The sequence below is a fragment of the Neltuma alba genome, unplaced genomic scaffold (genome assembly GCF_004799145.2).
Source record: "Neltuma alba isolate B1F8T4 unplaced genomic scaffold, ASM479914v2 tig00011326_pilon, whole genome shotgun sequence".
NCBI lineage: Eukaryota > Viridiplantae > Streptophyta > Magnoliopsida > Fabales > Fabaceae > Neltuma > Neltuma alba.
The window spans coordinates 120563-133018 of NW_021636032.1; the positions used below are offsets into that span (position 1 = coordinate 120563).

The window sequence follows — 12456 nt, forward strand, 5'->3', positions numbered from 1 at the left end:
AAAAAATTGAATAAGTGGGATTAAAAATTTTTAATTAATTTTTACTAATTTTTATTTTATATCTTTTTTTAATTAAAAATTTTATAACCCCATTTTTTTAAATTTTTTAAATTGAGCTCGTGAAAATTGTCCTATCTCTTCCATTTCCTCCATTTCCCTTATACCAAATATAACGTTAAGCTCTGCTAATGTATATCCCCATCCTTATTTTGTTTAAGTGTTAATTATTTACACCTAATATCCATAATTAATAAAAAAATTTTAACTAATTAAATGAAATTCTCTCACTAATGACTTCATTAGAAATAATTTTAATATTTTCCAAAAAAAATTAATCTTAGTCAACCCCATTAATTTATATAAAATTATTATTAGCTACTTATAATAAAAAATGGAGAGAGTATTTTTAAAAAAAAAAATGAATTCATTGCAATTTCTCTTTTCCTTCACTTCATTCTCATCCAATCAAACAAGTGACAAATTCTGACCCCGAGCCTGCATAAAATGAATTATATTGAATCATTTTGCTCCGGGACATGAACAAATGACAAATGACAAATGACAAATAACAAATGAATAAGATTTTAATGGTTTTGATGAAGCATTACGATTTTGACATTAATGCATCAGATAATATCAAGCATTACGATTGAGGTGCTGCTGGTTTATAAATTATAAATTACAGGGCCTTCCATCCTCCTCTGTGCCGGATATACCTAAATATTCATGAGGGTTAAATAATACTTTCTCCAATCTTAAATATAAAATTTATTTTGTAGTGTAAATTGTATAATAAAATTAGTTTTATATTTAACGGCTACTACATAATTCCTAAAATCTTAGTTTAAACAAGAGGCTGTGACTCAGGTCAAAAAAAAAAAAAAGAGGCTGTGACTATTTGTGAATATTATGAATGTGTGAATTCTTATTTGCTAGATGAGGATGACAAAGAAAAAAATATCCAACACTTTAAATATTTTTTAGTAATACTTATTATGTTAAATCAGTTTTTGGTGTATCCGTAACTTTAAAATATTTCTTTTGATGGTAACCACTATTGTTAAGTAAATTTTAATATATTTAATGTCTTAAAGTATTTTTTTTAGTAGCATTTAATATCCCAAATTTAAATTTGTTATTGCGACTAAGAAAAACACTTTAAGAGTAACATTAAAATTTTGGGACATTAGACCCATGGGTTTCAAAGGTTAAATTTATTTTAAAAAAAACTCAAGATTTTATTTTAATTAATTAAGGGAGAGTAAAAATAACAAAATCTTAACTCATTTGTATGTGACACCTACAAAATCGTTCATTAAAAGTTTGAGGGGTGGGGATAAAAATTTATTTTGTAGAATAAATTACATTACAAAATGGGTTTTGTATTTTTAAGCTGATGAATATTATAAATTACTTTATATTATCAACTAATTTTTTTAAAAAAATCTTGCAATTAAGACGAGATAAAGTAAATTCTTTTCTAAAAGTTTTTTTTTCCTTAAATCAATTTAAACATACACAAATGACAAATGTCAACATTGAGCTCGAATTCGGAATCTCATTCAAATGCGGCCAATTATGCTATCTGCTACGATTGGAGCAGCTTTCGAAATTAAGTCATTTTATAAGAGTTTGAAAATCATTAAATTTTTTTTTTAAGTTTATAATATTTGTAAGTGGCAAAACATGAAAACCGAGGAAATGTTTAAGCAAATTGATGTAACCAATTTTTCTTAATTTGGGTGAATTAAAATTGAAAAAAAAGGCCGCAGTGAGCAATAATAGAATTTTATATTTTTAATAATTTATAATTTTTAAATATCACTTTTAAAAAATAATTTATACGAGTATTAACCATCGCATTTTAGGTAAGAGGCGGAGCTTGATGAAAGGAATACTTTGTTGCCGTTCTGTTTTTGAGTTAATGTTATTCAGTATTTATTCAAAAAATTATATAAGAATTCACAGATTTAAAACTTATAGTCTGAACCTTCTAAGGGTGTGTTTAGATGAAACCAAACCGTGGTTTGGAAAAGTGATTCTGGAGAATAGATTCCGAAAAGAATAGATTTTATAAAAAAGTGATTTTGAGAAGTGAGACTGTTTGGATAGTTGTTATCAGAAGCACTTTTTATATATACAAATTACTAAAAAAAAAGACATAAGTTAATATGATAATTACAGAAAAAATAGATTTTATGATATATTTTAATTTGAAAGAATAAAATTGTTAATAATATATTTTTTATTAACATAATTAATAATACATAAGATAATATAATTAATAAATAATTAATATGTATATATATTTATAAAATATAAGATTAAATATGTTTATAAAAAAATAACAAAATACATATCCTATAGGCTCTCACACTCTCCCTTTTTTTCCAAAAGCAAAAAATTTCTGCTTTTTCCAAAACTATGGTTTTGGCCTAAAACCATAGTTTTAGTTTTGAGTGGGTGTTTAGGTGATTTATTCTCCAAATCATGATTTGGGGTGCCACTCAAACACAGGCTAAGCCTAACGTGAAATTGAATTGTTCAAGTCTCATTGAACGTTTCATCCCCCCCAAAAAAAAAAAAAATTCTCATCTGAGCATTGAAACCAGATATGTTTGTTCTGTCCCCCCCCCGGTGGTGTCCATTTTTCCATGTGACAGGTGTACCCAAATTGTGAAGCTCATAAATTTAAATAAATTCTTTCTTCGATATCTCCTTTGAATAATTTTTTTTTTCTTTCTCTTTGGCTTCAAACAACATACAAACCCCGGTCATATTTATAAGAACTAATTGATTAATTTGAAGAGATTAAAAAAAAAAATTAAGTTAGTTATTTATAAAAAATAAGTGTTGTCTTTCTTAAAATATCCTTACTAATCAAATATACTGACTAGAACTATTATTGTAAAAAATGCATAAATATGGGAGACAAAATGAATTGAAATCTTATATTTAAGACAAAAATAAAAATCAAACAAAATCCTATATTAAAAAACAGAAATAATATTTTAAAATATTGTCAATGTCATACATCGTGGAGTTAGTTGGTTAAGGAATGGCTCCCCTTAAAAAAGGGACAAATATAATTGAATTTTCCAAAGGTTTGGTGGGGGATCTACCCCAACAACATTCTCAGACAGTTTATACTTTCCAGGCCCTATTAAATTGATTTATATTTATAACAGGCGCAGGAGACTTTTTTATTTAATAACATTATTTTCTCATCACAAATATTAAAATACGATATCAGTTAATTAATTTGAAAAAATAAAAAAAAATACTAAATTATTTTAAAATATGTATATTTATCATTTTTCTGTAAACTAATATGCCTCACTTATAAATTAATATATAATATGATGATACACACGAGTATTTTAAAGATATTATGTAACATATAATATATTAAGTAATTTAGTAGTTTTTTAATTTATTTTGAATTAGTTAATTATTAAGAATTAAAAATAATATTATTGTTCTTAGCAAACTTGCGTTGCCTTAACTCAATGTATGATTTCCTATTTTTTTATTAAAAGATAAAAAGATACAGATAGAAAGCCCAACTTATTACAGAAAGATTATTTAAGCAAAGCTCAAAAAATCAGTAGGCATAAGCCAGTCTAACATTGTAGGTTGATATATTGAGAGGACTAGGTTAATTTAACTTCGTAGAATTTAGATTTTATACGCATCTTTCTAATTTTTTTATTTGCTAAGATCTGGACGGAACAAATTAGCTAATGAGCCCAATCCGATGATGCTGGTGGCTCAGCCTATAATCCATACTCGAACTTATGTATCTAAGGCAGTCATTTCTAATTTAAATATTATCTATAATCAAATTTTTCTATTAATATTTATACTTTATTTATAAATTTAAAAGCCGTCTTTTCTAATTTTATTGGGAAAAATAGACTAGGTATATAAGTACTTATTAATAATTTCCCCCAATTTTTTTTTTATTCAACCCATCTAAATTAAGATGACAAGACTTATTTCGTAAGACTTATTTCGTAAGACTTATATAAGTAAAGTATATTTTATATATATATATATATATCAATGTCTATAAACATTGATATATATATATATATAATATACTCCCTCAAATCTTATGTGTAAGACTAATTTGTAATATAATCTGTATCACAAAATAAATCTTATATTTAAAATATAAAAAAATATAATACAGTTAACATTAGGTTCAAGCTCTAATAGGTGGCATTATCCTCAGAACAACTTGTGGTTGGTCTGGTAATATAAATACCACACCTCCGTGTGGGTCTTTTTTTTGGGGGGGGGGGGTCATGGATCCGGTGTTCGGCAAGCATAGGATCGTTGAGGGATTAAGGTATTTAAATGGCAGGAAAAGGAAGGGATGAAACTTGTAATAATGAAATTGAGAAGCAAGTCTGATGGAGAGGAAATTGGAGATGGGTGGGATTGCATTAATAATTAAAAATTTTTAAAAATAGAATGAACCAGACAGTTCAATGGATTTAAGGTGTCCACTAAAACCATGTGGCTTTGATCTGGCCAGCACACAGTTCACATCATCATCAACACGCGTTCCATGTGAGTATATTTTTGCTGCACCCAACTATCCCTAGTGCCCTAGCATCATCACCATTATTATTATTATATATATATATTCCTACGTCCTAATATAAATTACGAACCGACCACTGCTATTTACTTCTATCTTTTTTTTTAACGAAATTGCCTCACCTACCCATAGCATATAGTAGTATAAAATTTTATTTTTTTATTTATTTTGATTTTATTTGCCATATAGAAGCATGCGTTTTAAATCACCATAAAATTATTTTTTCCACAAAGAATTCAGTCCATCAAAATTAAAATAAATGAAGATACTGTGAATATTATGTTCAAAAATATTTTTTTTTGGGGCATAAATTTAACATTGGCGATGGCTTAGATTATTTTTCCATATTTTAATCCAACTTTGATTTATCAGTACATTAAAAAATATATATAAGTATTGATAGAGCATAATAACACTATTTTATAATTAGAATCAGTTTCGTTACTCATTATAGTGATAAACACTGTGCTGCGATGAGGTTCAAAACTATCAAAATATAATTTTAATTTTGCAACTGATAATTTCTAAATCAAAAGAATTGTTTTCTTAAAAAATTAACAGAGATTGTTTTTATTTTAACTTCTGTAATTGTTAAAAAAACTAAAAAAATATAAAAGGAGAGAGAGGGATCCCGAAGAGCCTAGATCGGGGAAACAGACTACCGGCGTATCTCCACCCAACTTCGGAGGCTGCCAGACGTCATTAATTGAAGTTCGCGACATGTGCGACTCTGCCTTTTCATTTAACGGCAAATAATCAGATACTACCTCCGTTTTATACTATGAAAATTAGTTCACTAATTTAAGTAACACATGGACTCTAAACATAAGAGTTAGCGTGACTAATTTTAATAGATTAAAAAAATAAATTAAGTTAGTTATTTATTATAAATAGGTGTTATATTTTCTAAAATATCCTTCATAACCAAATATGTTAGTCATGATTATAACTATTATTATTAGAAGGACTATATTAAAAAATAAATAAAAATGAAAGACAAAGTAAATTGGGGTCTTATATATAAAATTAAAATAAAATTTTATATGAAGAACCAGAGGTAGTAAATTAAAAAAAAAAGTTAAGTTAGTTATTTATAATATATACATACTATTTTTTCTAACATATTTTCGCTAATCAAATATGTTAGCTATAGTTACTATCATTACAAGAATTATCTTTAAAAAAAATATATAAGAGACAAAATGTATAAAGATCTTATAATTAGGACCAAAATAAAGTTAATCAAACTCTTATATTAAATAATAGAGGTAGTATCATGTGAACCTCAAGACATATACTACCTTCGTTGCTCAATATAAGAACTAGTTAACTAATTTGAATATATTAAAAAATTAGTTAATTAATTATTTATGATAAATAAGTGTTATCTTTTCTAAAATATCATTACTAATCATGTATTAGTTAGAATTATCATTGATGAAACCTTTAATATTTGAAACTACTACAAAAATTACCTTAAAAAAATAAATTAATATGAGAGATAAAGTGAATTGAAATTTTATATTTAAAACTAAACTAAAAATCAAACTAACTCTTATACTAGGGATAAGAGATAATATTAGAAAAATTATTTAAAAAACAGACAAAAACTCACGAGTTGATGCATTTTTTATTTTTTTATCTAGCCGGTATCTAGTTCAAATTTCAATATTGTCATTGGGCCCAAAAAAATCAAATTCAAATAAAAAAGAACTCTGCAAACATAATTTTCAGTCTAAAAATTAAACTCAATCTGTCCAGTAATTTTCATTCCACCTAGTTAATTATCATTGGTCAAATTTTTGATTTAAAAAAAAAAGAAGGTAACACGTCTCTAAAAAGAAGTGGGCGAGTAAAATCTATATTTAAATTATGAATAATATTTCTTATGCCTGACGGGCTACGAGCATCAAGTTCAAAAGGATTACTACGGAAAAAAAAAAACTCATTCGATACTTAATATAAGCTAATTTGATTAGATTAAAAAAATTAGTTTAGTTAGTTAATTATAAAAAATATGACATGTTTTTTCTAAAATATCATAATCATCTTTCTTAATATCCTCTTTTCATTTTCTACTTGATTATGGTTGAAGGAAATCTATAGGGATAATTTAGAAAAAATTGATAAATATAAAAAATAGAACTTATATTCACTAAAATCAACTTAATAATTAGATCCTATATTAAGTGCAAGAGGAGTACGCCAAGGAAATCCATTCTCATCTTTATTCTTAAGTCATGCCATCGATCATGAGAAGATCCATATCCTGAGAAAACCATTATACGCGTTTGGCTCCAATAAAAATAATAGAGAGACAAATTAAACTTTGTTCCGCGTGGCAATACAGAGACTCGGGTACGCATTTTTCCTTCTTAATCGAGCCAGCTATTCACATTAGAACTCATCCCTCCCAATTAAAGTAAAACCAAACGTTGAGTTCAAAACAAGGAACTTCGATTATTAGCTTTGTCCTCTTTTCCTTTTCCTCTACTTCTCAAGCAATACATCTCCCTCTATATATATACATACCTACGCATCACATCCACTAAAAGAAGCACTAAAGTTTAAAACTTGCAGCATGTCACAGAAAGCCTTCAGATCCGTTCTGTCCTTCTCCTTCTTGCTTTGTACCCGTCTGGTTCTGTCGACTCCTCCAGAGGACCCCATCAAGTGTTCTTCCCCAAAGAACACAAGCTGCACAGTCACAAACTCCTATGGCGTCTTCCCTGACAGAAGCATTTGTTCTGCTTCGCAAGTTCTGTACCCAACTTCAGAAGATGAACTCGTATCAGCAGTTGCGTTCGCAGCGAAAAACAGAATGAAAATGAAAGTAGCCACTCGTTACTCTCATAGCATCCCAAAACTGGTTTGCCCAGATGGCCAAAATGGGTTGCTTTTAAGCACCAAGTATCTGAACCAGGTAGTGAAAGTTGATGTGGAAGAGAGGAAAATGGTGGTTCAGAGCGGTGTGACTTTGAAACAGCTGATAAACGAGGCTGCAAAGGCGGGGCTAGCCTTGCCGTATGGACCGTATTGGTGGGGCCTCACCATTGGAGGACTTATGGGCACAGGGGCTCATGGAAGCTCATTGTGGGGAAGAGGAAGTTCAGTTCATGATCATGTGGTTGAGGTTAGGGTCGTCGTGCCTGCAAGTCCTGAAAATGGCTTCGCTAAGGTTCTGGTTTTGAAGGAGGGAGATGAAGATCTCAATGCCGTTAAAGTTTCACTTGGGGTTCTCGGAGTTCTTTCCCAGGTCTGTCATTTCGCTTACTTTCTTTCCTACCATTGTTACTTTTTTGTTTTCAATATTCACCCTATCGATCTTTCTTTTAGAGGTTGGTTCTTAACTTTTTACACTCTTTGGAGGGGAAAAAAAAATCATAGAAAAGCCTTAGTATATATGTGATTTGCTTTCTTTCTTTTTTTATTTTAATTTGTTCATTCTCTTTCACCGATTAACTCTACGGAAATTTCAAAGCATACAGCTTTTTCTCACACTAATATTTTAGATATAGAGGGTGAAATCTAGAAGAAACGCGGTCAAGTTGCTTCAAGAGACAGTAAAACGGGGCAATTTAATTAAGACAAGACATGAATAAATGTTCTTAAGATATTTAGTATCTTGTCTTTTATTAGTCACGGCGCGTGAAAAACAATTCTCAAGATGGATCTACCGTATGTTCTTAATTAACCCTGCCTTCAAGTTTATAAATGCTACACCTCAAAGTTATAGCCATTCTTATCTCAATTAAAAAGCTGACTTTTACGGCACTAGATTAGACTAGTAACTGTCTTACAACGAAATCTGCATAAGGTGTAAATTACTTTGTTATCACCTTGTATAACTGTGAGGATTACGGTCAAACTCATTATATACACGTATTTGTTAAGTATTTACATAATTATTTAGTAAAAGTGATAATTAAGTAATCACCCGTACACACAGATTAATATTTGGAGCCACGAAGTTAATTTGATTATAAAAAAAAACTTAATCTTGGCTTCTTGGTAATATAATAAAATTTCTTTATTAATTAAATTTAATGAAAGCGTAAGTTAATTTGGTGGAGGGTATGATTTGGGAGCAGCACTAAATTTGATTATAAGCAAAAAGATTAAGGTTATTAATTAGGGGTGAAGTATGCCGTGTCCTCCACCTCTCCTGAAGTCACAGGCCATAATCACAATCATGATGAAGAGTATAACCAGAATAATATATTGAACTAGAGATCCAATCAGAAGAAGACAATTTTAGCTAATAAGCTAATTGACTAATGAAGACAATTAGGTTAATACAATATTTTGAGTCACTTTTTCGGTTTCTGATTTATAAATGCCATCAGAAAACAAACAAAAAGAATTATATACATATGTTGTTACATACTACTATCTCAAGTCCTTAATATAAGATCTTGTTTGGCTTTTATTTTGGTTCTAAATAAATTCTCAATTCACTTTGTTTCTCATATTTATCCATTTTTTCTTAAGATAGTTCTTTTAGTAATGTTAGTTCTAACCAATAAACTTGATGATTAAGAATATTTAGGAAAGACAATACCTATTTATTATAAATAATTAATTTAACTGACTTTTTTAATATACTAAAATTGGTTTTTAGTTATACATGCCTCTCTCTCCATGTGACCGTTGTGAATAGAATTAAGACAATGACAGGATGTCATCAGCCATGTGCTTCTGACTGGGATGAAGGAAATATATAATCAAACGTAATCTTTTTTTAAAAAATTAGGAAGACGAGCAATTTTTTTTTAATGTTATATTTTTAAAGAATTATATACATATGTTGTTGCATACTAATACTGAGTGGTCAATTGTCAGGTTTAAACTAATTTAATATGGTCAAATGTTATATTTTTGGTAAAGAAATTGAATTACAAAACATACAAACACACACAGGCGACATCGTATATAAGTTTTACTGAAAAAGAAAAGCTTGTCATTTTGCCTGAATTATTTATCCTCAATAAATCTGGTTTATTACTACCTCCAGTTTTAATTATAGACTATAAATAATGTCTTATAATCAGGATTGAAGGTAGTATTTTCAACATTTTTAAATAACGCAAGTTACGCTTATATTATAGCCGCTGAATTAATATATTAGCATGTTGTTTGAGGAAACCAGCGTGCAGAATGCAGATCTCTTGCTCTTTTTATAACGTCGTATACTCTTTCTGTTAGGTTGAATCATTGTACCCACAAAAGTAAAATGCTAATGGTGACGATTGCTTATACATAATGCCTTTCGCAGATAACTCTAAAACTAGAACCTATGTTCAAGAGATCCATAACGTATTTGGTAAAAGATGATTCGGAGCTGGGAGGACAAGTGGCTAGTTTTGGACGCCAACATGAGTTTGCTGATATAACGTGGTACCCATCTCAACACAAGGCTGTGTATCGTGTTGATGATCGTGTCCCAATCGATGTCCCAGGAAATGGCCTTTATGACTTCATCCCTTTCCGCCCCACTGCTTCACTCGAACTGGCCCTCATCAGAACCACCGGTACGGTCTGCTTACTTTCAACCTTTCTTTTGTTTTATAGTCAATGGAGTTAGAAAGTGGAAGAAACCTGTGTATATGTAGTTTACGCGTTTTTTGATAAGGATTTGATGACAATCTCGACAGCTAATTAACTTGCAGCGGTCGTTTACTTTTTATGCTTATTATAAGTGCGTTGAAAGCTAAGAATATATATATATATATATATATCTTTGTCTATACAAAGTGCTGTAATTGCTTTTCTTTTTTGTTTGGAATGCAGAGGATATTCAAGAATCCACCAATGATGCTAATGGGAAGTGCTTAGGTGCTAAGACCACAACGGATGCCCTTATCAACTCTGCTTATGGACTCACCAACAATGGTGATCATTTCTTTCATTATATAAAATACTACCTCTTGTTCTAATTATAAGAGTTAGTTGACTAATTAAAGAGATTAAGCAAAGAAATTAAGTTAGTTATTTGTAATAAACAGGTGGTGTCTTTCCTAAAATATCCTTATTGATCAAATGTATTAGTTAAAACTACCATTGGAAAAAATACATAAATATGAGAGATAAAATGAATTGGGGTTTTATATTTAGGACCAAAATAAAAGTCAAACAATGTCTTATATTAAAGATCAGAGATAGTACTACTTCATATCATTAATATATTAAGAGTTAGTTACAGATTTAATTTAGTCTTAAATATAAGATCCCAATCTACTTTATTTATAATATTTATCTATTTTGCCTCCAATAATCCGTATAGTGATTACACATGTTAAGAAGATTTTACAAAATAATAATTTCAATACATACTTCTCCGATCCTTAATATAAGACCCAATTCTTGAGTTGGTTTTGGTCCTAAATATAAGACTCATTTATCATATTTATCAATTTTCTCTAAATTACCCCTATGGATACTCCCTCAATCATAATCAAGTAAAAGAAAAAGATGGGATATTAAGAAAGATAATTATGGTATTTTAGAAAAAACGTGTCATATTTCTTATAATTAATTAACTTACCTAACTTCCTTAATCTAATCAAATTAGTTAAATGAGTCTTATATTAAGGATTGGAGGAGTATAATTAATAAGAGTATTTTAAAGAAGACTACATCCATTTATTATAAACAACTAATTTCACTAATTTTTTTAATTTTTATAAATTAGTTACGGAATGTTGTATACAATATAATGTTCTTGCAGCACAATATGCTTTTAACAATTTGGACAAAAAGATGCGTCCTTACTAAGATTCCTGAGGCTGTTTCAGGAGAGCTTTTCTTGTGGTCTACGTCAATATTATCTGGAATCAGAACCAAGATTAACCTGTGATTTTAAAGCTACATATAAACGCAGGCTTTATTCAGTGTTTGGTACTCGCAGGCATGATCTTCACAGGGTACCCAGTGATAGGGTTTCAGAATCGCCTACAAGCCTCTGGGACATGCCTGGACAGCTTTATGGACGCAAAGATCACAGCCTGTGCGTGGGACTCAAGGATAAAAGGCGAGTTCTTCCATCAAACCACATTCAGCATAGCTTTATCTTCTGCAAAAGGCTTCATAGAAGACGTGCAAAAGCTGGTTCAGTTAGAGCCCAAGTCACTCTGTGGAGTAGAACTCTACAACGGAATCCTCATGCGCTATGTCAAGACCTCAAGTGCCTACTTGGGGAAGCAAGACGATGCTATAGACTTTGATCTCACTTACTACAGAAGCAAGGACCCCATGAAGCCTAGGCTTTATGAAGACATTCTTGAAGAGATAGAACAGCTTGGGATCTTCAAATATGGAGGGTTGCCGCACTGGGGAAAGAACAGAAACTTAGCCTTTGATAAAGCTATCAGAAAGTACAGATTCGCAGACAAATTCCTCAAGGTTAAAGAGAGGTTTGATCCGCATGGGCTTTTCTCTAGTGAATGGACCGATCAAGTTCTTGGATTAAAAGAAGGACTGATGATAGAGAAAGATGGGTGTGCTTTGGAAGGGTTGTGTATATGCTCACAGGACAGGCACTGTGCCCCAAGCAAGGGCTACTTTTGCAGACCTGGCAAGGTTTATAAGGAAGCTAGGGTTTGTGCTCATGTGAAATCTAAAAGAATGTGAGTGACATGGATAGAAGAAGATGTTCTTGATGATGGGGGATAGGGAATGTACGTTCTCTGATAGTGACTCACCCGGAAGATGAAAAGAAAGGATAGATTTTATATACTAAGAGATATATCTAATACAAATGAAAATAGAGAGTGAAAAGAAATATAGAAGTTATTAACGGTTTATATTCAATTTTAATAATTTATATTCATATGCTTTTATGTTCTTAA

At 30.0% G+C, this 12456-nt stretch overlaps 1 protein-coding gene across 1 annotated transcript; it reads left to right on the forward strand.

Annotated features, from left to right (window-relative positions):
- Positions 1 to 7094: 7094 nt before the first annotated feature.
- Positions 7095 to 12456, forward strand: LOC114712017 (probable L-gulonolactone oxidase 6). Its single transcript, XM_028896466.1, has 4 exons — positions 7095 to 7865; positions 9885 to 10140; positions 10400 to 10501; positions 11517 to 12456. The coding sequence occupies exons 1-4, from the start codon at positions 7191 to 7193 to the stop codon at positions 12236 to 12238; spliced, it is 1755 nt and encodes a 584-aa protein (XP_028752299.1). The 5' UTR covers positions 7095 to 7190; the 3' UTR covers positions 12239 to 12456.